The sequence below is a fragment of the Solanum pennellii genome, chromosome 4, assembly GCF_001406875.1.
Source record: "Solanum pennellii chromosome 4, SPENNV200".
Classification (NCBI taxonomy): domain Eukaryota; kingdom Viridiplantae; phylum Streptophyta; class Magnoliopsida; order Solanales; family Solanaceae; genus Solanum; species Solanum pennellii.
Genome location: NC_028640.1, coordinates 71392183 through 71419735, shown reverse-complemented (window position 1 = coordinate 71419735; position 27553 = coordinate 71392183). Strand labels below are relative to the sequence as shown.

At 30.8% G+C, this 27553-nt stretch overlaps 1 protein-coding gene and 1 pseudogene across 4 annotated transcripts; one reads left to right on the top strand and one right to left on the bottom strand.

Moving 5' to 3' along the window:
- Nucleotides 1-388: 388 nt before the first annotated feature.
- On the bottom strand, nt 389-3545 carry LOC107015705 (annotated as a pseudogene). The gene is made up of 3 exons (XR_001456373.2): nt 3268-3545; nt 2614-3096; nt 389-1009 (listed from the first exon to the last, which is right to left on the bottom strand). The product of XR_001456373.2 is annotated as a purine permease 1-like (transcript).
- A 16376-nt stretch (nt 3546-19921) lies between these two features.
- Nucleotides 19922-23960, top strand: LOC107015930 (protein DETOXIFICATION 27-like). 3 transcript variants are annotated; one of them, XM_015216377.2, is made up of 8 exons: nt 19922-20345; nt 20764-21305; nt 21406-21492; nt 21576-21632; nt 21841-22115; nt 22539-22657; nt 22797-22887; nt 23300-23346. In XM_015216377.2, the coding sequence occupies exons 1-7, from the start codon at nt 20019-20021 to the stop codon at nt 22881-22883; spliced, it is 1494 nt and encodes a 497-aa protein (XP_015071863.1). In that variant the 5' UTR covers nt 19922-20018; the 3' UTR covers nt 22884-22887; nt 23300-23346. The 3 variants fall into 3 exon arrangements, with proteins under 3 accessions (XP_015071863.1, XP_015071864.1, XP_015071862.1); XM_015216378.2 differs by lacking the exon at nt 23300-23346 and adding an exon at nt 23422-23960 and having other exon boundaries at nt 19923-20345; nt 21877-22115; XM_015216376.2 differs by lacking the exon at nt 23300-23346 and adding an exon at nt 23422-23960 and having other exon boundaries at nt 19923-20345.
- The last annotated feature ends 3593 nt before the right edge of the window (nt 23961-27553 follow it).

Sequence of the window (27553 nt, the reverse complement as noted above, 5' to 3'; positions counted from 1 at the left end):
TGACACTTTTCGCTTTTCGAGATTCAAACAAGTCTATCTTTGACCGTAAGTTTTTTATAGATCCTTTTAACATTTTGAATTATAAATTATTATGACTTATAGTACTCTTTACGTAGTTTACAAATGTATAAATTTCACTTCAAAAAATTTGATGATTCCATACGCAAATGACTCTCAAAAAATGAAAAATGTCACATAAAATGAAGCAGAGTACTACATATTCGTTCCCGTCTTTGACATGACCTGTCGCTTATTTTTTTTTATATTTTATTTTTCGGATAAACAAAAGGAGTAGCTAAAAATAAGACTGATTTATATGCATAATAGTATAAGCAGGTTACATTATTGGATTGGATTATATATATATATATTGGTATGACAAGAACAATGAGGATAAATTTCACTCTTTCATAATAGATCAACACAACTAGAAGGGAGAAAATGTCTTATTAATCAGGGTCTGTGTATTGACTATTGAGTAGTTGTGGGGTAACCAATCAATTCTTGAATCACATCTTTTAAATAAAAAAACAGATACTATTTGCATCTGTTTTTTTTTTGCACCTAATAAATTAATTAATTTTCATACAAGTACAATAAAATAAAATATTTGGCCATCACATTAAATTTACTACACAGCATGTCCTGCGCCTGTTTGGCCCATGTCTAATTGTTGAGATATTTGACTCTCATTTTTCTTCAACTTCATTTTCTTCTCCTTCTTCCCTTGTTCATATTCACCATAAAAATATGAAACGAATCCCCATAAAGCTAGAAAAATAGCAACTCCTTTTTCCGCTTGAAATTTTTCGTGAAACAGAATTACAGCCAAAACTTCAGTAACAGGAAGTAAAAAAGCGCCTATAATTCCAGAGAGCAAAGACGAAGAATAAAAAATAACTCCAACCAAACCCATGAGCGCGAATTGCCAAATAATAGCGCACAATACGAGTACCATATAATATTTAGATTCTCCAATTGTATATTGACTTGCTTCCCTTGGAATCGCCTGTCAAAAATAAGTCAGTTATTGTTATTTATTCTGTCTAATCCAACTTGAATAAATTCACTTTATATATGGAAAGCATAGAATTTTATTATTTTTTTTTATAAAAAAAGTATAGAATAGAGGGAAAATTCGTTCTTTTCCTTTGTCAGAACAGAAAGCACAAATCATATGAATTTGTTCTCTTATTTATTACTTTCTCTTATAAATTAGATGCGTGCACTTGCATTGCATTTACAAGAGCGGATTTACAGCGTATTTATAATTACTTTAGTGAATGGGTATTTTATATATAAATTTTTAAAAATTAATTTAATATTATCTACCGACTATTAGAGTAACTTTACCTAAAGAGATGACGACCAATACCTACTTAGAAAAAATAAAATCTTCTTTATTCAATTTTAGTAGTGCACCTATGTTGTAAAAATTCTAAATATGATGTTAATAATGCAAATGAAACTACATTTAACAAAAAGATTAGCTTTAGAAATTAAATTTTGCAAATCTAATTATTTTTCTTCCATTTTAATTAGTTTCCCAAAGTAAAAAAAAAAAAAAAAAGATGGTAGGAGGAAAATAATTGATATGAAAGGAAAGCAACAAGTTTAGACATTAGAAAAGAGTCAACAATAATGGTAAAAATATTAGCTTTATCAAATATAGTTTTTCCTTTTAAGTGTAACATTTGTTTTCTACAATAAATAAGTAGGTACAAGAGTAGAGGTAAATAAGTTTATTATTATGCACTAACTTATCAGATTTTATCTTTTCGGAACTAAATTATATAATTTTTTAAAAATATATTTTCATCATATTAATACGAAAAAAAATTATATTTACTTGTCACATGCTCCGCTTTGAAAAAAAATGTAGGAGGCTCTATCCTTATTTAATGTACGGACGAAAAAAACTCATAGAAATGGGGAGCCTGCCTGGCCAATCGGAACATGGGCTAAACAATTACTCAGTTACTTCCTTTCTTTTTATTTTTAGTATATTTATATAAAATTTTAATTAATTTAAATTTATATATAGTTTTTACTGTTATTTTTAAATCTTCTTTTTATTCACAAGAGTTATGATTTGTGGTAATCATACTCGAGTTTATAGGTGTGTGAAATAAAGAAATTGATTGTTGTAGTTAAGACATTTTCATTTTAAAAAAAAATAGAAACAAATATTATTTTTCTGTTACAATAAATAAATTGATATTTTTGAAACCTGCATTTTTAAAACGATTAATTAACGAAGGACCCACGGTGTTAGCATTCAAAAGGCAAGACAGGTGGAAGATTATAATTGGTGTACTTATTCTAGCGGATGGATCACACTATTAACAATAGCAGGACAGAGTAGATAGACATAATAGACCCCAATGCGGATTTGATCGAATTGGTAGATATTTATTTCAAAATTATTTAAAATTGTTAATTTAAATGTAATAATATAAAATTAAAAGTTTAATTTCGTTCGGTGACAATTGAAAAATGATTTTAATCTTGTGAGTTTCAAAATCAGATAAGAAAATTATGTTTATCTGAAATTGGATTTGCTGCAGAAATTGAAAAGCGTTTGAATTGAGTGAAGAAGAGTATAATATGTACCTGGAAATCCTTATTGATAATCATTCCAATAGTGCAAAAAACAGTAGCAGAAATTCCCAGAACCATCTGAATCTCCAGTACAGTAATGTAAGTAACAGCTTGCTTCGACTTCATATAGATCAACTCAATTAACGGCAACATCAATCCATATAACACCGCACCAACAAACGTCATCACAAACCCCAACATATAATCCTTCGCCGACTCGCCGGCCGGACGGTCACCGTTCGCTCGGAGGGCTAAAGTCGCAGCTCCGGCGATAAGCAAAACGACTGAATTCGTCGAATACGCAGTCAATTTCTGTTTGACTATAAGCACAGCAAAAAGCGCAGTGAACGCAAGCTGAGTCGCGTTGATTAGAGTCGAAGTTGAAACGGGTAATTTCGCTGGTCCCCACGAGTTTAAGTAACCATCGAGTCCGACGATGATTCCGACTCCGGCAGATGCGATGAACTCTTGCCGTGTGATAAAGACGATTTTAGCCTCGGGTCCTTGAATTTTACGGCGTTGAAAATAGGCAATGGCTAAAGGGATGAGAATAACTGGACAACCAACAGTTTGTAATANCGAGTTTAAGTAACCATCGAGTCCGACGATGATTCCGACTCCGGCAGATGCGATGAACTCTTGCCGTGTGATAAAGACGATTTTAGCCTCGGATCCTTGAATTTTCCGGCGTTGAAAATAGGCAATGGCTAAAGGGATGAGAATAACTGGACAACCAACAGTTTGTAATACGCTGGGTATCCAAATTCGTTGGCCGCCATGAATGAAATAGAGTCGAGAGATTAAAGGGCCACCGCAATTGCCGATGGAAAGCATAATTATGTTAAAAATTAGGAAGATAAGCTTCTTCATTTTCGATTTTTGAATTTCTTATTTTGGTTTATGGTAAATGTATAATTAGAAATCTCCATGGTTGACTATTTATAACAATTCCAAATATTCCCCAACCCACGTTAAAATGCCGTTTTAGCAACAGTATATTTCTTCATTTTTTTTATACGATAGACTACTGAACTAAGTTGTGTTTCTATTTTAAAATATTTAAGCTTATGAAAACAAAATCAAAAAAATCTACAAAAGTGTTTTAACTTGATTAATTATTAAATTTCAATAATTTTTTCCTTGAACAATGTGTGCAAGAATAAAAATTATTTATACTATATTAACTACATCTGCTTTAGATTAATAAAATATGATATTAGATAAGAAAAATTAGAAATCGCGATTTAAAGTGAAAGGCTGGTGTATACGTATATTTGAGCATGTGTCGTGGTTTGGTCGTAATTTGGTGCACCGTACTTATTTTTCCTACTATTATATCAGTAGAATTAACAGTAGCATTAGTCTCATAATTTCTCATCCACCAATTTTTGTTACTGCATTATATGTTGGATGTTAGTTATTGACATATTGTTGTTACTGTTTTTTTTTTATATTGTTATTAAATGTTAAGTTAAACTTTTAAACTTTTGCTATTATTTGTATTAAATAATATAGTGTAATTAGAGTCGGTTAAGTCTGTTAAGAGTCACGTGAAAGTTGTTATATCAAATTGCATATTAGAAAGTTAGTTACAATGAGTGTGATGTATAAATAGACTGTAACTTGGATCTGTTCATATATGAAAATACTTTTTCTTTCTCTTCTTCAATGAAATGCTCTCTATGCTACAATCCATAAACCAATGATATGGTTTAACATGGTATCAGAGCCCAGATCGTGAGGGATCGATCTCGGCAGAAGAAGACAGAAAAAGGTACTGAGAAGCAGTGAAGAAAAACTCATTAATGAAACATCAATGCCGGCAGATGAAGCAACAACAATGGCAGAAAATGAAGTCACATCTCAGAATCACAAGTATCCACTTTATCTTCAAGCATCTGATGCACCTGGAGCGATTTTGGTTCCAATCAAGCTAACTGGACCAGAAAATTATTCCTTATGGAGTCGATCAATGAAATTGGCTCTTANTAAATCTCAGAATCACAAGTATCCACTTTATCTTCAAGCATCTGATGCACCTGGAGTGATTTTGGTTCCAATCAAGCTAACTGGACCAGAAAATTATTCCTTATGGAGTCGATCAATGAAATTGGCTCTTAGAGGAAAAGGAAACTTGGATTTATTGATGGATCGTGTAGGAAGACAGCTTTCAAAGGAGCACTGGAGGAACAATGGGAAAAATGTAATGCGATAGTGTTATCGTGGATTGCGAGTACTGTTACAAGTGAATTAATGCCAGGGATTATATATGCCTCAAACGCGAAAAAGGTTTGGGAAAATTTTGAGGAAAGGTTTGATAGATCAGATCTAACGCTAATTTATCATTTATGGTCTGATATTACATCTCTTAAACATGGTACTGATTCTGTAACTTCATACTACTCGAAGCTCAGGGATTTGTGGGCTGAATTGGATGTGATGATTCCATCACCAGGTTGCAATTGTGAGGATTCAACAGCCTATGTGGGACATTTAAGATCACAAAAGTCTTCTAAAATTCTTAATGGGATTGAATGAGAGTTTTAACAATATTAGAAGTAATATTTTGGCTGGGAAACCAACAGTAACTGTAAATGAAGCGTATGCAGTAGCAACACAAGAAGAAAGTCAAAGAGCATTGGGAGTTTCAGAGAGAACAAGAGATCCTTTAACACTCTTAGCAGGAAAAACTCAAACATATAATCCTAGGCCAAAGAAATTTGTACCTCCTGGAACAATATGTGATCACTGTGGATTCAAAGGTCACTACAAGGGTGATTTCTACAGATTAGTAGGATATCCACCAGGATTTCAAAGCAAAAGAAAAGGAACTGATGGTTACAAAAATGACTACAAAGCAGCTGAAGGTTTTAGGCCTGACTTCAAACCATATGCATATTTCACAAGGAATTCTGATGACTTTTATGATAAAGAAAAGCAAGCTGAAGGTCACATGACACCACCTCAATATCAAGATCTGGTAGATAGGATGGATAGAGCAGGAACATCAGATTGTGTTGCTAATATGTCAGGTTTGGCTTCTTTAAACTCAAAAACAAGTAGAGTTTATAAATGGATAATCGATAGTGGAGCTACACACCACATAACACATAATGAGGAGATGTTGACCACTATTAGAAGAATACAAGGAAATAGCAGTGATGGAGCACAAGTTCCAACATGAAGTATATGTGATATCAAAGGAATTGGCAATGCACAATTTCTACAGGATTGTGAACTTAGAAATATCTTGCATGTGCCATACTTCAAATTTAGTTTGTTGTCAGTATCGAAGTTAACCAGGAAATTATCTTGTTCAGTGTATTTTTCCCTGATTTTTGTGTCTTTCAGGGACTCTAAAATGGCAAGGTGTTAGGGATTGGTTAGGAGATGGAAGGATTATATATTTTAAAGAATCAAATACAGTCACCAATACAAGCTATGGCTACTGCAAATATGAGTGAGGATGCAAAATTATGGCATTTGAGATTAGGACATGCCTCAAATGGTATTCTACAACATATTCAATCAATGAAGTATTTCTCAGACAAGAATGTACAACATAAATGTGAGATCTGTCCCCTAGCAAAACAGTGTAGATTACAGTTTCCTGTTAGTGAAAGCAGAACTTTAAAGGCATTTGAAATCATTCATGTAGATATTTGGGGGCCATATAAGAAAACCTAATTTTGATAGGAAACAATATTTTGTCACTATTGTTAATGATTATAGTAGATATACTTGGCTATGCCTCATTCACTCTAAAAGTGAGGTTATTGTAGTGCTCAAGGATTTAATTGCTTTAATAAAGAATCAGTTTGGTTTGTGTGTGAAAACCTTAAGATCTGATAATGGTACTGAGTTTTTCAACTATTCTGTTAATGATTTACTTGCTTCTCAAGGTATTATACATCAGAGTAGTTGTGCATACAGTCCTCAACAAAATGGAAAAGTAGAGAGGTAACACAGACACATCTTGGAAATGGCAAGGGCTTTGAGATTTCAAAGTTCTATCCTAATTCATTTTTGGGGTGAATGTGTTAGGACTGCTGTGTATTTGATCAATAAGCTCCATACTGAAGTACTTGGTGGTAGGTCACCTTATGAGATGTTGTTAAAGAAGATCTCTAGACTTGATCATTTAAGAGTTTTTGGGTGCTTATGTTATGCAGCTCAATTGCCAAAAGGGGACAAGTTTGCTCCTAGAGCCAGGAAGGCAATCTTTCTTGGTTATTCTGAAACAAAAAAGGGTTACAGGTTGTTTGATTTGGTTGATAAGGTATTCTTTGTGTACAGAGATGTACTTTCAGAGAATCCACCTTCCCTTACCAAACTGAATCTGTTTCTACTGATTTTGACATATTTGAACTACAAAATTCAGATTCTTTTTCCCCTCCTCTCATTATTTTTTCTGGTCCTCCAACTGAGTGCAACATTGCTCCTATCCCTGGTCTCATTGTAGAAACCACTCCTAATAACCCAACTGCTGAATTACCCTCTTTACCACCTACAGAAGAACCTCTCCAAATTATTGATCAGTTTCAGTCTAGACCTTCTAGAAATATTAAACCACCTGGATGGTTAAGTGATTATGTCACTTCTTCTAAAGCTAAACAATCATCTGCAAGTTGTCATATCCTATTTCTGATTCTCTTCAGTACTCACATTTGTCCACTCCTTACCAGGCATACTTGTGTTCCTTTTCCCCTCAAGTTGAACCAAAATCTTTCAAAGAAGCATCTCAAGATGCTAAATAGATTGCAGTTATGACTGATGAGCTTTGTGCCTTGGAAAGTAATCACACTTGGGAAGTGTTTGACTTACCACCAGGCAAACAAGCTATTGGCTCTAAATGGGTGTTTAAGATAAAGCATAAGGCTGATGGCACTGTTGATAAATACAAGGCAAGGTTGGTTGCTAAAGTGTATACTCAAAATGAGAGTTTAAATTACCATGAAAAATTCTCACCTGTGGCAAAGATGATAACAGTGAGAGCTCTAATTAGTGTTGCAGCCTCTCAAGACTGGCCCTTGATTCAAATGGATGTCAATAATGCATTCCTTCAAGGTGATTTACATGAAGAGGTTTACATGTTCCTACCTCAAGGCTTCCACAGACAGGGGGAGACTAAAGTATGTAAGTTGTTGAAATCATTGTATGGCCTGAAACAGGCTTCTAGACAATGGAATATCAAACTATCTACTGTCTTGTTGGAAGCAGGATACACTCAAAGCTCACATGACTATTCCTTATTCACTAAACAGTGTGGAAATGACATAGTTGTAATCCTGGTTTATGTTGATGATTTAATGATCACAGGAAACAACCAACAATTGATAGATGATGCTCGGAAGACACTACATAGCAAGTTGAAAGTGAAAGACTTGGGGCAACTCAGGTATTTTTTAAGGATTGAAGTATTGAGGTCAGAAAATGGGATTCTACTTAACCAAAGGAGGTACATTTTGGAATTACTCTCCACAGTAGGATTGGGAGGAGCTAAGCCAGCTTCCACTCCCATGGAGATGAATGTAAAGCATACTACAATGGAGTATGACTCAATAGTTGGAAGTGTTGAAGATCCCATGCTAAGTGATATTCACAGTTATCAACAATTAGTTGGGAAATTAATCTATGTGACCATCACCAGGCCTGATATATGTTTTGTAGTCCAAGTCCTCAGTTAGTTTATGCAACATCCCAAGAAGTCACATTGGGATGCAGCATTGAGAGTGCGCATATACCTCAAACAAGCACCTGGACAAGGGGTGTTATTGGCAAGAAAACCCATCACAGGCTTGACAGCATATTGTGACTCAGATTGGGCAGCTTGCCCCAATACAGGAGGTCAGTGACAGGATATATAATTCAACTTGGAGATTCCTTAATCTCATGAAAGTCAAAGAAGCAACATACCATCAGCAAAAGCTCAGCAAAGGCTGAATACAGGAGCATAGCAGGCACAGTAGCAGAGATTATTTGGTTGACTGGATTATTAAAAGACCTAGGGGTAGACATTACTACTCCAGTCATATTATATTGTGATAGCAAGGCTGTTATGCAGATTGCTACCAATCCAATCTTTCATGAGATAACTAAACATATTGAGATTGACTGTCATTTTATAAGAGAGAAGATCAAAGATGGCTTGGTCAAGCTCGAATATGTGGGAACTAAATCTCAGCTGGCAGACTTACTTATAAAAGGTTTAGGGACTGTACAACATCAATTTCTTCTTTCAAAGCCAGGAGTCCTTGATGTCTTCCATCTAGCTTGAGGGGGAGTATTAAATAATATAGTGTAATTAGAGTCGTTTAAGTCTGTTAAGCAGTCACGTGAAAGTTGTTATATCAAATTGCACATTAGAAAGTTAGTTACAGTGAGTGGATGTATAAATAGACTGTAACTTGGATCTGATTCATATATGAAAATACTTTCTCTCTCTCTTCTTCAATGAAATGCTCTCTATGCTACAATCCATAAACCAATGATATGGTTTAACAATTTGTAAATATGTCTTTTCTAATCTTGTATATATATTTTTTTCAATTACTTTGATATGTTTTTCAAAAATAATATTTCACTCTTCACAAAAGGTAGGTATGATAATTTTAAAATGATACTCCCTCCGTCTAAAAAAGAATGACCCTATTTCCTTTTGTTTCAAAAAGAATGACCCCTTTCCTTTTTTTGCCACACTTTAACTTTAATTTTCCACGTGGCATGTTTAAGACCACAAGATTAAAGGGTATTTTGGTACATTTGACATAACTTTAAATTAGAACAACAAGATTAAAAAATCTTCTTTCTTTTTTTAAATTCCGTTCCAAGTCAAATTAGGACAATCCTTTTGAAACGAAGGGAGTACATAAATTACGCAGGGGAGCAATATATTTTATAATAAGTAAGACTAGTAACTTTGAAAATAAAATATTGAGTACTAGCAAGGTCACTTGTTATATTAGGTTAGAGTAAAATCTTAAGTCTATAGTCTATACCTTGCAAGTAGTATATGGAAGTTACTCCCTCGTCTACGATTGTTTGTCGGGTAAAATCATGCACTCTTTTCAAGAAAAATTTAATACAAAATGTAATTTGACTAATATAATGTTACAATATCAAGAATATCAAAGTCTACATAACTTTTCGATTGAACAAAATAGAGTAATTATTAAGGACAAAATTGAAAAAAAAATTAATTATTTTTTAATTGTTTAAATTGATAATTAATTTAAATATCTATTTTTAGTATATCTGCCAAACAATTGTGAACGAATGGAGCACATGATCTATGACTTATAAATGCCTTAATTAACTGTAATTAGAGTATTCAATTATGTTTATTGCATTAATTTATTTATTGGTATAATGTCATATATATATATATATATATATATATATATATATATATATATATATAGGATGATATTCTTTTCTAATATATAAAGAGAAAAGTATATATTATTTCGGTCTATTTTTAATAATTACGGTTTTCTTTTTTAGTGTCAAACGGTATGTACTTAACTAATATTTTACAATGTACATTTTCATCATTTTGATGACATGCAAAAAATTACAATTTTTAGTATTTTTCGTATACTTTTTGAATATCTAATTCTTTTTTTAAAAATATCGAATTAATGAAATCTACTTTCACTTTGAAATTAGTCAAATTGATTTTCGAATAGCGCAACATGACAATTAGAAATTGTTTTTGGTGTGTGTACATAGATTCTTTTGTCTGAACAAGCAAACACATGCATCTTATGTGACATAATACAGATTAATTTGAGTGTATTTCACGTGAGTTTCCACGTATGACATGTGTGTCTACTTGTTCAATTTTATATAAATTTAAGTAACTACTTATATACAACCGAAGTTAAAAGATATGAATATCAACCAAAACCAAATTAAAGTGCACAATTTATATTGCTCTGATTTTGTGTACTCGCTATTTTTGGGATACAATATGAGAGTCCGGAGCCTAAAGGGTATACAATTTTAACAAAAATTTCAAATTCGGTATATAAATTTTTGTTTTAACCAAAACGGTAAAAACGCTGGTAGAGCAGCGATTTTGCTCGCCGAAAAAAGCAAAATTGTTCCAATAGCAGCGATTTGTTAATTTTAAATATTTTTTTAAAATAAATAAATTTTAATAAATCGCTGCCTTAAGAAATTTAAAAAAAATATTTAAAGAGGCAGCGATTTGTATCAATTTTTTTTTGTAAATTAAATCGCTGCCAAAGCATCGATTTTTAAATAATTTTTTTTAAAAATATTTTAGTAAATCGTTGCTGCTACAGCGACGTTACATTTTAAAAAAATTAAAATAATTTTTAGTAAATCGCTGCAACTGCAGCGATTTTACATTTTGTAGATTTTTTTAAAAGAATATTTTTTAGTGATTTTACATTGTTAATTTTTTTTTAAATTTTTGGTAAATTTTACCTTTTGTAAAAAAAAATTAAATTTTAATTAAATCGCTGCGGTAGCAGCGATTTACTAAAAAATATTTTTTTAAAAAAAAATAAAAAATGTAAAGTCGCTGCAGAAGCAGCGATTTACTAAAAAGAATTATTTTAAATTTACAAAAAAAGAAAAGAAATTATATTGGAAATCGCTGCCATTGCAGCGATTTCTTGATTTTTTTTATTATTTAAAAAATATTTAAAATTAGCAAATCGTTGCTATTGCAGCGATTTTGCTTTTTTCGGCGAGCAAAATCGCTGCTCTACAAGCGATTTTGTTGTTTTGGTTAAAATTAAAATTTATATGCCATTTTGAAATTTTTATTAAAATTTTATACCCTTTAAAATCTAGACTCTACAATACGAGATGGGTGTATGTACTAATTTGTGTTAGCATTAAGAAATAAATTGTGATTTTGTTATTCGTTTGAACTAAATCGCATGATCCTTAAAGAACTTTTACAATATCTTAATTAATAATTAATTCTTTAACTTATGTTAAAAAATGTCAATATTTATATATATTTATTAAATAAAAAATTAACTACTATAAATGATGTAACCCTCACCCAAAATGGATCAGCCCCTGAGTAATTCTTTTTCTAAAGTGCTTTGCCATTTGTAATTCTTTTTCCTTTCTGTTTTGGGGTTTGGGTAAATTATTGATTCAAATAACTTATTTAGAAAGTAAGTTGGAAAAGAAAAAAAAGAAGAAAACCATATAAGAATTTACAGGTTGAAACGTTCGTTAAAGTGATAAAAAAATAAATTGTAATTATAAATAAAATATGATGAAATACATGTTTTATTGATAATTATTTTGAGTATGTACTTCTCTTAGTTTATTTTCGAAATTTTAGGGTTATCAATAATATATTTTTTTTCTATAAAATGATTTGGACATTCTTGCAATGTATTTAATCGCTATAATCTCTTTATAAATATCCATAAATTTATGCAATTTTGATATTTCTCTTCAAGTGAATACTTATATGTTTTGTTATACAAACATGAGCTAGGAATATTTAAGATATACTAATAATCTTAAAATTAAACTCTAATAAAAATTGTGTTTATTTTATAAAATTTCATAAAACTTCTATGTCTACATCGTCTTCTCATAAACATTGTGTTTATTTTATAAAATTCTCACATGTGAATCATGCATTCCCAAAACATCAGCCAAAGAAATAATTTTTTATATTCCCAAAATAATTTCATGTTTAATTTACTTCTTCTTTTTTGTTGTGTGTGTAGCTATAGTATTTAAAATTTATTTTTTCCAACAATTCATTTATGGATTTGAATTGTATTCCCACTTCCACTTTGCTTTTCATGTACCTTTTCAAAATTGGTCAAAAAAACATTTTTGGTGCATATATGGCACGTACTGGAATTACAATTATTTTTGTGTGTTGAATATTTTAAACACGATTAAAAGCGCATATTTGTGTTTTATTCTGCTTTCTTTTGATTATAATTATAATTTATAGTGATGGTAGGGGTTGACTTAAAATTAACTCTTTTGACCCTAACTTGTTGATGAAGGTAATTGGTTTATTTTTGAAAAAAGTGCCTAACTAAATATATATTTCTACCATATATACTAATATTATCTTTGCTTTTAAATAAGGCATATATATATATATGCTCTTTAACTTGGCCTTATTTCATATTTATACCCTTCAATTTTGGGTGTGCACAAGTAAACACTTAAACTTGTATAAAATTGTACAAATAGATACACATTCTACATGACATCATACATGACAATTTGCATCTTACGTGTTGTCCTACATGTTTTATGTCACGTAAAACACATGTCTCTACTTATTCAATTTTATACAAGCTTAAGTGTCTACTTTTACAGAAACAACGTTGAAGGGCATAAATATAAATGAGGTGAAGTTAAAAAGCACATATATGTATTATGCCTTTAAACAATTACATATATCATCATTTTTCATTATTTATACATAAATATCGTAATTTTATATTTCATATAAATAGTACATATTTTTACTAAGCGCATTAATCGTTGGTGGTACACCCGTCTTTTTCAAATCATGGATTCGCTTCTGATAGTACTTGATAAGCATTTAAGGTTGCATCTTGATACTTTTTTATATGTACTTGATAAGTAACTCGCTGTTGTTTCAGCGATTTTGCCATTTTGATCAATATAAAATTTTATATACCGTTTTAAAATTTTTATTAATATTTTATACCCTTTAAACTCCGAACTCATTTTTTTTTAGTAGTGATATCTTATCCTTGCATAGTAACACTATGGAGTTGTCACTTATCTAAAAAAAATAAAAAAAGGTTTTTGATACCTTCTAGCATCTAATCTTAAGCTATAAAAGAGCATTTATTCATTTAGAATAATGATTAACTTTACAAGAAAATCAGTTAGTTATTTATTCCAAGTATTATATGAGTCAGAATAATTATTTACATTTTTTTTCTATTCATTTACAATTTAACATGATCGATTCAATCATGGTAATAGAGAATAAAGTCATGACACAAACGTTCTTTTTATTTATTTTATCTAAAAAATTATTTTAATATAGATCAGACTCTAAACTATTTTTCTTTATCTATATAAAATCAAATCGACGTATTATTTTGTCTTTCACTCCATAAGAGTGGGATTCACTCCTCTTTAGAAAGCTCGTCGATGGGAAAGAACATTATAAAGTCCCTTATCAATTAACCCGAATATTTAGCAGTCATGGCCTTTGGCCTTTGCTATGTTATATTATGTTCAAATCAAATTAGTTGTATCCTTAATTATTTCACATTATACTTGCATGTATTTTGTTTACATACCTAAAAATCTATTTACTTAGAGAAGTGTCTTTTTATTAAAAGTACTTTTAGACACGTCTACATATACTAATAATTTATATTTGGGTAATTTAATTTAAAATGTCGATTGTTAATATAAAATTATGATTTAGAAATTAATTAGCTAGGAGGCATAGTTTCTCAACGCTTACATATACAAATTGTGAAATTTAATTTAGCTTGTTCCCTTGTGTAAAATAACAATCACAAATCTTATTAGGAAGAGCTCTCTCTTACAAAAATATTTTCAGATATTTTTGAATCGATAGGAAGATATCGAAATACATACTTAAAAGAATATGTTCAAAAGTAGTTATCAATATAATATCATATATTACTCTTTTCGTTTTAATTTATTTGATTACTTTTTTTTTAGTCGAATTCAAAAAGAATGTTTCTTTTATGCTATAACAATTTTATTTAACTGTCTACATGACATGTTTAATTTTATAAAATTAGAATTTATTTTAATACATTTTACATTTCTTTCATAGAAGCTCGTAAGATTTAAAAGTTTATTTTCTTAAATTTTTTGTAAAATTAAAATCAGATAATTAAATTAAAATTTTAAAAAATAATCTTTTCCTACCACACTTTTTCAGATAGCAATTTAAACACGGAAGATTCGATGATGTAGACCATAATTCTCCTCTAATAATGATCTCAAAGACATTTCTTTTCTTTGGAAATCCAAATATATCCAACAATATATGTTTTCCACTTAAATTTAGTCAATAGGAAGCTATGAATTGCAAAATTTATTTTTGAATAATTATTAAAACAAAGAACAATTCAAGAAAATGGACCATAATGTTAATATTTGGACAAAGAAATTCGTAAATTAGTAAGAGGTCTCTTATAGAAATATCTTTCAGATACATTTCGAAATACTATATTAATTATCTCCAATTATGGCATGTCAGTAGAAAAAGGCCAAATAAAATACACTCAACGCAAGGGAAAACTAACAACTAGCCTTTAATTATTGGTATATAATATAATTAATAGTACTTGATATATAAGCATATAAGGTTGTATCTTGATACCTTTTTTTTATATAGCTACTGCGTACTGATACTCTCGTAGAATAAATAGTTATATAATATGTGGGTGAGTGAGAATTTTTATTAAGAGGTTTAGAATATGAAAAAAATAAAATGGATTTAATATTTAGTATGTATAAAATAATAGGTGGTGTAATTTCTTTTAGGCATAAAATATAAATATATTTTTTTAATTTAGTTTTAAATTACATTTATATCCTTTAACTTTAGATGTGCGCATATTGACACTTAAACTAGTATAAAGTTTAACAAATAGACACACATATCCAACATGACATTCTACATGTAATTTTCTCCTACGTGTATTGTGCTACGTAGGACTTATGCGCCTATGTGTCCAACTTTATACAACTTAAAGTGTCTGTTTTGTATATACCTAAAGTTTGAGGGCACAAATGTAAAATGAAACCAAGTTAAAGGGCTTATTAATGTATATGTCTTTCTTTTGTAGGACTTATTAATGTATATTTCAATATTGATACTAATGGTACGTAAATATGATTTGTTATTTAAACAAATATTAAGAGTTTTTAGAGTTTCTCATAAGGTCGGTAGAAAGTTAAACTCATTATCTGACTTGATTAATAACCCTTTACAATTCAAAGATTCCCAAATAGGACAACTTTTGAAACCGTTATTGAATTTATGGCAAGGCAAAATCATAAAAATATCCTAGCAAACTGAAATATCTTTGTAGCTAGAGAAAAAAAAGGAAGCAATTTCAGTCTATGGTGACGGCTAGTGAAATGGAATCAGCCTAAATCGTTAATTTTTTCACTTTTGGATGAACTCCTCGATTCTGCTTGGCTTGCCCCCTTGTACAGGATAACAAAATGCTAAAGTGAGGAACTTCCACTCGTGAAATTGATAAGTCCTAAAATGAATTTGATGATCTCTATCGGTCATCGACTACCAAATTAAGTGCAAGAATAATCGAATGTGGTATAAAGGACATTTAAAGTTTTTCCTTGTTTGTTCTTTCTTTTCTTCTGCAGTTTCTTGAACTTTCTAGTCAAAACATGTTTATAAGGTCTAGTGGTAGATTTGTTTAAGGGAAAAAGATCAAAATTATCCGTTAATTTTAATTTATTGGTTGATTTAATTCAATCTGTTAAAAATAAGTTATTTTTTTCTTTATCGTTAATAAACTTAACAAATATATCCCTTCTTGAATGGAAATTCCCAAATTAATTAAAATTATTCGATTTTATTTAAATTACCCAACTTTAATCCTATCCGACCCACTTAATAAAATAACCTATTACTTTTATCCAAATCAATTTTGTTTTTCCCTACCATCCTCACCGAGATCTCCTTCACCACTATTGCCATCGCCACCGGAATTCATTTATACTTGATTTAGCTAATTTTTCGTGTTATTCTAACTCTTGATCTTAATCGATAACTAACTCCACATACTACATAAGTGGTGAACTAGCCAGTGTATCGGTCAGACTCGTCCAAATGGCCAACGTTGAGCTGAACATATACTTGATCCTTGGAAGTGATCAACCAGTTTGTGGCAGAGCTGCATTCCAAATAGTATGTTAATCAATNACATAAGTGGTGAACTAGCCAGTGTATCGGTCAGACTCGTCCAAATGGCCAACGTTGAGCTGAACATATACATGATCCTTGGAAGTGATCAACCAGTTTGTGGCAGAGCTGCATTCCAAATAGTATGTTAATCAATAATAATTCATGAAAACCTATTATAGATCTTCATTGAAACAGATGAAGATGGACAACTAATTCTAATCTAAAGTATTACTAGGAAGCAAGGTCCATGTTTTGTCCCTCGTAGTTTTGCATCTTGACTTTAGAACAAAGTTGATTTGAGTAAAAGAAATGGGTTATTAAGTGGGTCGAGTCGGGTTTAAATTGAGTAATTTAAATAAAATTAAATAATTTTAATTGATTTGGGGCTTTCCATCCAAAGATGGGTATATTTGTGAAGTTTATTGACGGCATGTATAAATATGACTTGCTTTTAACAGCAAGGATAAAATTAACCAATAAAATAAAATTGAAGGATAATTTTAACTTTTCCTTTGTTCAATTAAAATTGAGGAAAATTATCAATTTTCTTAAATTGACCCACCATCTGTTAATATCGCGTTATTATATTTAACCATAAAAATCTAAACTTTTCATTGATTTTAACCGTTAATTTTTAACGCTATACATTTTTTTAGTAGTGATATCTTATCCTTGCATAGTAACACTAGAGAGTTGTCACTTATCTTAAAAAAAAAAAAGTTTTGATACCTCCTAGCATCTAATCTTAAGTTGTGAAAGAGCATTTATTCANGTCTGTTAATATCGCGTTATTATATTTAACCATAAAAATCCAAACTTTTCATTGATTTTAACCGTTAATTTTTAACGCTATACATTTTTTTAGTAGTGATATCTTATCCTTGCATAGTAACACTAGAGAGTTGTCACTTATCTTAAAAAAAAAAAAAGTTTTGATACCTCCTAGCATCTAATCTTAAGTTGTGAAAGAGCATTTATTCAGTTAGAATAAATAATTTTGCAAATTAGCTATTTAATTATTTATTTCAAGTATATGAGTCAGAATAATTATTTACATTTTATTTTTTATTTATTTATAATTTGGCATGATCGATTGATATTAGAGAAGGAAGCGATAATGCAAACGCTCTTTCTATTATTCTATCTAAATATTATTTTAACATAGATCATGCCTCTATCACTATATTTCTTTATCTATCGAATTGACGAATTATTTAGCCTTTCACTCAATAAGAGTGAGATTCGCTCCTCAGAAAGCTCGTCAATGGAAAATAACATTATAGAGTTCCTTATCAATTGATCTGAATATTGAGTAGTCAAAACCTTTGTTACGTTAATATTATGTTCAAATCAAATTAGTTGTATTTATTTCACATTATATTTGCATGTAATTTTTTTACATTTATAAAAATTTATTTATTTGGAGAAATATCTTTTCGATAGAAGTACTTCTGAAAATGTCTACATATACTAACCATTTATATTGAATAATTAATTTAAAATATAACTGTTGAATGTTGATGTCATTTGAAAATTATGATTTATAAATTTATTAGTCATGAGATATAGTTTCTCATCGCTTATATATACAAATTGTGTGATTTAATTTAATTTATACTAGAAGTGAAAGAACCAAAGAAAGATTCCATATGTAGCTTGTTCTCTTATATGTAAAATGACAATGACGCATCTCATTAGGAAGAGCTCTCTCTTACAAAATTTTTTTAGATATCTTTTTGAATGGATAGGAAGATATCTATACTTAAAAAAGAATACATTCGAGTTATTTAATATAATATCATACATTACTCTCTTCGTTTTAATTTGTTTGATAATTTTTTTTAATCGATTTTAAAAAGTATGTTTCTTTTTGTTATGACAATTTTATAATTTTAACTATATACATGACATGTTTAATATTATAAGATTAAAATTAAAATTAGAATTATAATAAAAGAAATACATCTTTTCCTTCTACACTTTTTAAATAGTAATTTAAACACGGAAGATTCAAGGAGATAGACCATAATTGTCTACTAATAATGATCTCAAAGACATTTCTTTTCTTTGCAAATCCAAGTATTTTTAATCATTAGATATGTTTTCCACTTAAATTTTAAGTCAATAGGAAGATAAAATTCCACTAATTATGTGAAGACAAAACCAAAGAAACACCAATTAATACCTCTCTTTATGTTTCAACGTTATTCACGAGGATACGTATAAAATTGGTTTTGTTCTTGTTACAACAATGGATGATGCCACTAGTAAAATAAAAACATAATTTTTTTGAAATTTTCTTAAACATCTTATTGAATTTTTGTATGTGTTTTATAATGTATACGTATTTTATAACTTTATGTATTTGTGTGTAAAATATCAATAAATACACTGATCTATTTAATAATAGTTTCATCTTGTGTATTCGATATTAATTTTATCGAGTATATATAATATCAACCTCAAGTATTCAGTATCAAATATGATTGATATATTCATCAATAAGTGTCGAGAATTTTCACTATGTAAAGGGATGAGAATTTTGTCTTATTATATGTGTTTGGACAAATCTTTCCTTGTGAGATAATTTTTGAATTGAGTTAAGCTCGGTTAACACATATCTTTACAAATTTTAAATAGAATATTATTTAAATAAAACGGAGGGAGTAATATTAATTTCTTAGCTACACATTTCTTCTTAAAATAAGAGGTGAATCATTACACCATAACGAGAAATATTCTACATGAATTGAAAAGTTTTAGTTTTAAATAATTATTAATACAAAGAACGGTTGGAGAATATGGACCATAATATCAAAAATATTTGGACTACAAATTCGTATCTTTGAAAATTGTACTTTATATGTTTCCACTAATAGGGTAAATTAAACACTAAAGTTTTATTTATTTATTTATTAATAAATATAGAAGCACCGATGCCTCTCTTTATGCGTTTGCGTTATTCACGATGATCGAGTGGGTTCCTCTTGTTAGAACAATTTATAAAAACGCTAGAATTAAAAAAAAACAAAGAATTCCTTTTGGGTTTTGATACATAAACTTTGACAATAAGAGTCGAAGTGTAAAGTTTTTTCTTTAAGAAATTTTAATCTAGTGTCGACAAATATTTTGACGATAAGAATGTCAAAATAAGCATATTGTTATAGTGAAAAATACATTAATCATAAATGTCAAAGTTAAAATTGTAATGAGAAGTTGATAAATTGACAGATTAATGTATCTATTTGTTTAAGTTTATATAAGTTTAAGTGTTTACTTGTGCGTATCTTAAATTAAAGGACATAAATATAAAATGAAGCACAGTTTCAATAGTCCATTTATGTATTGTGCAAATAAATTTGATTTTTTACAAAAATAAAATTATTTTTTTAAAAAAATAAGTTAATTATTTTCCCAATCCAGCTAGTAATCAATATTTCCCGGTCAGTTTTTGTCTTTGTGAACGGCCGGCCGGCTGATGTAGAGTATGTTCAGTCCGACAATATCGAAATTGGCAGTGATGTTGTCACTCAATAGAAGAACGAATTCAACCACACCAAATGAGCCCCTTTTACACACACAAGACACAGTCTTGGAGGAGAAGGAAGAATCAAAAGCAGCAAATTTGGTGAAAAGAACATGCCAAGAATCAAAGATGATATGGGAAATTGCTGGACCCTCTATTTTCAATCGATTGACCATGTTTTCTCTCACTGTCATCAGTCAATCCTTCGCCGGACACTTGGGTAACCGTGACCTCGCCGCACTTTCCATTGCCACCACCTTCTTCATCTCCATTACTTTCGGATTCTTGGTATGTCTTACTTTTTGAAAGATTTATAAGTTATATGCACTCATAGTCAGAGATGAAGCTAGCATTTTCAGTTTATGTTTTCTACCATGTTATTGATAAATGTGGATTTTAAACATAAATACTTGATATCAGCTATAGCTACTTAGTTATGCCGAACCCATTTGTGCTCATAGTGTATAATTTTTAATATTAATATTGTACATTTTCTACCTTGATTGATAGTGTATATAACTTAAACTCGACAATAGAAAGTCAGCAAATAATTGGATCTTGCAATAAGAAATAAGTAATGAGGTAAGAAGTTTGATTAAGATCCATAAGTCTATTGTAGAGGAAACTATTATCTATGCAATGTGATCTTTTTGGTTGAAATTTTGTTGATGTTGTGGTAGTGTAACTAGTTTTGCTAATTGGTCAGCTGGGAATGGCAAGTGCATTGGAGACACTGTGTGGACAGGCTTATGGGGCAAAGCAATACGCCTTGTTAGGTGTATACTTACAGCGTTCTTTGATCGTATTGTTCCTCAGCTCTTTGGTACTATTGCCTCTTTTTGTGTTTGCTGAGCCTATATTGGAGCTTCTGGGGCAGCCAGAAGAAGTGGCTAAATTGACTGGAAAGGTTGCAATTTGGCTGATCCCAATGCACTTGAGCTTTCCTTTTCAATTTACATTGTTAAGGTTCTTGCAGTGCCAGCTAAAAACAGTGGTAATTGCTTGGGTTTCCGGTGGGACACTTGCTCTTCATGTGGTTTTGTGTTGGATTTTTCTTTATAAATTGGGATTTGGAATTGTTGGGACTGCCCTTATTCTTGATATCTGTTGGTGGATTTCTGTGTTGGGACTTGTTGCTTACGTTGTTTTCGGTGGGTGCCCTCATTCTTGGACTGGTTTCTCTATGCAAGCGTTTGTTGGCCTTTGGGATTTTCTCAAGCTCGCTATGGCTTCTGGGGTGATGCTACTGTATGGTTCCTTTTGTCCTCATTTGCCTCTGTTATCAAGAACATAGTCACGTCGATATATGGATTAATATTCTTTTAAGGCATAGAAGTTGATGTTTCAGGTTGGAGAATATTTATTTCAGAGTGCTAGTTATTGTGTCTGGGTACATGAACAATACTGAGGTTGCAGTCGATGCGCTCTCTATCTGGTTCGATATTTTAATCGCATACTCAGCTTTTGGAAATGTTTTTCCGCTTGATTTTGCTAGTAATTGATGTTGTTTCTTCCCAGTATTACTATCATCGGGTGGGAGTCCATGATTCCTCTAGGATTTTTGGCAGCCACAGGGTATGTTCATCAAATAATTTTGAGTCCATTTTTTATTGTCTTGTGGGTGTTTCCTTTTGGCTTGCCAATAATAAGACGCAGAAACATAACTTTACCTTTATCAAAAAAAAAATGACGTGAAAACATTTAGCTTATGTGTATTTATCTTTTATCTTCTGGTACATGAATACGTAGAACGATTGAAATATTAATGACTATAGTGCTGTAGGAACGTTACATCCAATAACCATTTCTATAAACACAGCGTACGCGTTGCTAATGAGCTTGGAGCTGGAAACGGAAACCGTGCAAAGTTTGCTACGAAAGTTGCATTGTTGAACACTTTAGCATTGGGAATTTTCTTTTGGTCAATTATTATGGTCTTTCCTGATAAGCTTTCTATGATCTTCACCTCAAGCATTCCTGTCATTAAAATGGTGGGTGGATTTTCTTTCTTGTTGGCAACCACAATCCTCTGTAATTGTGTTCAACCAGTTCTTTCAGGTGAGATTTTTTTCAGGAGTTCAATTTTGGTATATTGTTCTCAACTATCACGTACAGAGGCGTATTTAGCTTTATAGCACCGGGTTCATTTGAACCAAGTACTTTTGTCACAAAGTATATATTTATGTGTATAAATTGATTAAAATAGCAACACCTAGTAGGTGCACATGAAGTTTTGAACCCATTAAATTTAAATTTTGGATCTGCCTCTGATCGCATACTAAAAGATAAAGAGAGGAATTAGTAACCTAAAAAGTAATTTATCTGCTAAACTAGGTTATACTCTTATAACGTAACTTTAGTTGACATGGTCAGTATCTAAAGTATATAAGTTAAATCCATCTTAAACCACTAAATACTGGCATTCATATGAAAAGTCATGTATCACAGTAGTTAAATGCTCATCGGTTACAATGTTTTCAGGCGTAGCAGTTGGATCCGGTTGGCAGGCACTTGTGGCATATGTTAACTTAGGCAGCTACTATTTAGTAGGAGTGCCCCTTGGTATCTTTTTTGGATGGTCACTAAACTTTGGGTTAACGGTATGTGATAATAGTACAACGTGATATGTTTGAGTTTATCTCCATTTATAATAGTAACTGTGGTGAAAATGACTATAATCTACTATACTCATATGTATACTGGGGAATCGAGATGAGATTAATCAAATAAAATTTGCAGGGCTTATGGTATGGAATGATCATGGGGACAGTAGTTCAAACCTTGATTTTAGCGATCATGACCATCAGATGTCAATGGACCATATAAAGAGGTAAAATATCAAATTAGATAGTTCTTTTTTCAGTATCTCTATGTATAGCTAAAGGCCTTCTTCCTCATCTTAATTTCTTTTGGAGTGGAAAAGCTCGAAATGTTTCCTTATCTTTGAGGTTAGACCCAAAATAATAGAGCACTATAGTCGCATAAGTTCACAATAATGGAGCTCAGTTAGTAATCCCAAACAGAAGTCGTGGTCTTTGAACGACAGAATTGGTTAAAATATCGAAGTAGACCAATTAACTCCTCTGTTACACTACGTACTGTGATAACTTGACCCTAATCATGATCCCTCTTCTTTTCGACTGACCCCTTTTCACATATATAAAGGATCATGAATCTTGTCCCACATTACGCCACAACGTGAGCTCTTACTCTAAAACCTTACGTACACAAAATCTTGACAGCTTGCAACTGGAAAGGAAAAACAAAAACAACTTAGGTATGAGAATTTGAAATTCAAGAGGTAGGTCAATGTTATCACTATTGATTCATTAAGGCTCATTGACACAAGGTTCCATTCTTGCAGGCATGGTGAAAATTTGTTGTCTGCTTATGTTGGAAGATATCTATGCTATTTGTTGTTGTATAAAAGCTTTGTTCCAGTTTGGATTTTTCTCCCCATTAAATCATCTGTATCCGAAACTCACTTGAGCATTCCCTCCAATTGCTTATGTGCTCGGCGATGGGAGCTTGCAGAGACAGACAGTGATGAGGTCTCATTAGATGGAGTGCTTCTTTTTACCCCTCTATTTTTGATCTTTTGGCATTAGGAGAGCAGGGGAGAGGTGATTAGACCAAAAAATGGCAAGCTTACCGAGGAAATGAGTCTTATACGAGGATATGGATCGTTGTTAATACTAATATTCTTTACTGTATTTTCTTTTCCTGATATGCTTTACTTGATATGAAGGTCTATCAAAAACATCCTCCCTACCCCTATAAAGTAGGGATAAGGTTACGTTCCCTCCATTTTTATCAAACTCCATTTGTGGGATTGAACTGAATATGTTATTGTTGTTGTAGAGAAAGCGCGCAGAAGTGTGTCTGAGTGTTATAGATATTGAATTCATTGAAGTATTTTTTTTAAAAATCTCGGTTAGCTTCTAAAGTTGCCGCGTATAATAGGTTTAAATATTACCTGAAACGTTTAGCAAAATCAATGACTCATAATTTTCTGGAAATTTGAGCAAAATTTTGGGTTTACTAAAAGTTAAGTCAAATATGCAGAAAGAGTTAATTGAACTAATCAACTAAATTTTATAAACTCGAGAAAGTTTGATCCATAGACAGCATCGTTATGACAAAGATTCTAGTGTTAAAAGAAATATTACTGCAAGGAACAGAGGGGAGTGTATATTATATACCCAATCGACCAACTGTGTTCAATGTCACAGTGGGGTTCCACAGTAGAGAGATACTATTAAGTATTAACTAAATTTTGAGGAAATTTGAGAGCTACAAAGTGGTCGCTGATATTTTTTGCCTATATATTTTCTTTTGATAGGAGGAAGTTGAGTTGGTTGCTTCTTATTTATTTGGCACTCTTAATCATAGAAAACATTTTATTCTCGATCGAACTGTTTTAAAATGCTTTTTTACTTGAGCCGAGAGTCTTTTGAAAATAATCAACTCTATACCTCCAATCAGGTAGGGGTAAAGTCTATGTAGTGCGTACACCCTCGGTTCACAGCTCTGCAGTAGAGCTTAACTCCTCCGTTTTCAAGGACACCAACATTTTCAAGCTTGATCATTGAAGCAACAAATTCACTGAAGAACGTAGCTTGATCATTGGCAAATATCTTAACAATCAATCCAATATTGTACCCATTCGACAAACTCTCTGATGCAAAAATATCTTTGAGATGATTGTTCGAAATGTCTCATAGAGACTTGCAATTCCGCAATTTTCTACTTTGTATTATCTCCTTGGCATCTTATCCAAGTTTACTCAATCAAATGGCCTTATTGCACGATTCGATGGTCCATGATTGGATTCTTAAGAAACGTTATTATGAGTAACGTTGTAGGAATAAAACGTGATTCAAAGTAAATAAAATTTTATTCACAGTAACGTTCTCAACTTAACACCGTCAGCACACATCTGAATTTTTTAAAAAATAAAGTATACCCTAAAATGTAATACATTTATACTAGTTTTGTAAGATTTTAAAAAAAATATAGAATTTTGATAAATTGCTTTAAATAATGGCTTAGTTTGGTCAAAAATTCAATAATTAGAGGCCCTACATTTATTGAGTATATATGCTACATGGCTTAAAACAAACCATATATGTTCTTTTGGGGTGTTTGAACCATTTTAGGAGTGATCGTCACCATTGTTATACTATGTCCGATTGATGCAAATCCTAATTTAAATTCGTGCGTGAAAATTTCACATTAGAGGTAAGGGGTACTTATCACACCGTCAAAATATATTTTAATTTCAGGACATACTTTGGTTCATGTTTTTGTAATTAATTGTAAGTGTCGTTTTACAAGATCGGTTTTTAAATTGTATAAATCTCATTTTTGGGGTTCAATGGTTAGTAATCTCGAACAACCACTGCTTGGGAGTTTATTATACAGATACACGATATCGTGTCAGCATGGAGTCCAATATAAGTTCCTCTTTTTGTTTCAATTTATGTGATACATATGAAATTTCAAAAGTTAACCAACTTTTTTATAAGTTTTGAGATAAATGTCAAAACACATCTAAACTACACTTTTATTTTGAGTTTCATATCTAAACTATTGAGAGTATGAGTTTCGTACCTAAATTATTATGATATCTAAATCAAACCATAAACACATAATTACATTCTTATTTAAGTTGTCTTTGTGGTATATGTCGTTATCAAGTCTAGATTATATATCATAACAAGTTGGCATCAAATTGATTGAGAAGTAGCCATTTTCGATTTTGCTACATAGTTGTCCGGTCTATTAGTATATATAATACTATGCTTTTTAGATTTTAACATTTTTATTTTATTTTTAACCATGTTTTGTTATATAATAATGACAATCACTGGTCTAACATCAAAAACTATAGTACATTCAAAATATCGCAGGAGACGAAAAAAAAAAAAGACATGTTAGCATGTGAAATACTTGTCAAAATTGACATGAATCAGTGTACTGAATTACTGATTACGGCGTCTGTATGTCTTTTCTTATAAAACCCAAAAACTGTATTGTCCCTTTGGTTGGCCCCATTGAATTCAGAATTGAGAAAATTATGCACAAAACATATTATGTAATACAACTATAATAGTGATTATTTTTAATTTGTGGATATAGTTCTGCGAAATTTTTATAAATAGATCAGACTAAGGGTGTGTTTTAATATGGAGGAAAATATTTATATTTTTAATCCTAAATTATTTTCATTTAAAAAGTTGATTAATCGATTTATATTCCGTTCCCTCTTTTATCGTGCATATATTTATCATAAATTTGTCCTTTTATTTTGTGATAACGTAACGTAACAACTTTGAAATCTCTTTTAGTTTAAAATTTTGTCCATTACGTTTAACCAATTTAATATCTTTCCTAAATAACATAGAGAAAATTGATTTTATAAATAACGTTCAAAAGTTAATTGTTTTCTTCTAATCTTTAACCCTCCAAAACACCTTCATCCCTCCCATCCACCACTACCCCTACCCAAACCTCCACTCTTATTATTGTTTGCCTAATCATATATAAATATTTTTTAAGAATATTTTTAATTGCTTATTAAATAAAAAAAAAGAAGTAGAAAAAATCACCATAAGATTATGTATAATGTAACGACCCGCTAGGTCGTTTTGAGAACTAGGACTAGTTCGACTCCTTTCGAAAATTTAAAGGGGTATTTTAAACTATTCGAAACTAAGAATATTTAGTTGATAAAATTTTTAGTGAAGAATTAATCTAGTTAATAGTTAGTGGGTCATATCCATAATTCATTTAATACCTTTTTACTTGACCCATTAATTGATTTAGGTTAGTGGGGTTAGTTTATTTATTTTACTTAATTAACATTAGAAAGACAGAAAATAAAAAGGTTGGAAAATACTGCAAACGTGAGGAACAAAGCGAAGCTGCAGGTATGAAGCAACTGAAACTTTCTTGTTTTGATATGGATTATAACCAGATTTTTCTTGAATTAGTAAGGTATATATATAAATTCTGAAATAGTAGTGCACAGGTGTAGTATTGATTTTTCTTTTTTTGAATTTTGCGGGATGAATCGATTATTTTTGATTGGTTGTTACCCCCATGATGAGAGGATTAACTAGGTTAATTAATTGGACTATAGCAGCAGGGAATAATGTTACTTTTCTTCATAGGTGTTCTCGTTTAAAGATTGTTTTAATTAATTATTATGAAAAAATGAAATTTGGATAGATCTGCAAAGTTTTCTGTTCTTTCCTTTTCTTATTGAGAAAATATAGTGAATGGTGGGGTCCAATCATTGCCAATGATTGTTAATTGGTAATGGCATTTTAGAATTTGGCACTTTGTTTACGTAAATGGATTTTAGACGACTTGCAGTGCTTTGCGCTGTTAACTGATAGAATTGTTCTTATTTTATTTATTTACCAAATCAAGATATTAATTTTGATATATGGAGATAGGTAATTAATTATTAGGTATATATTATATGATTT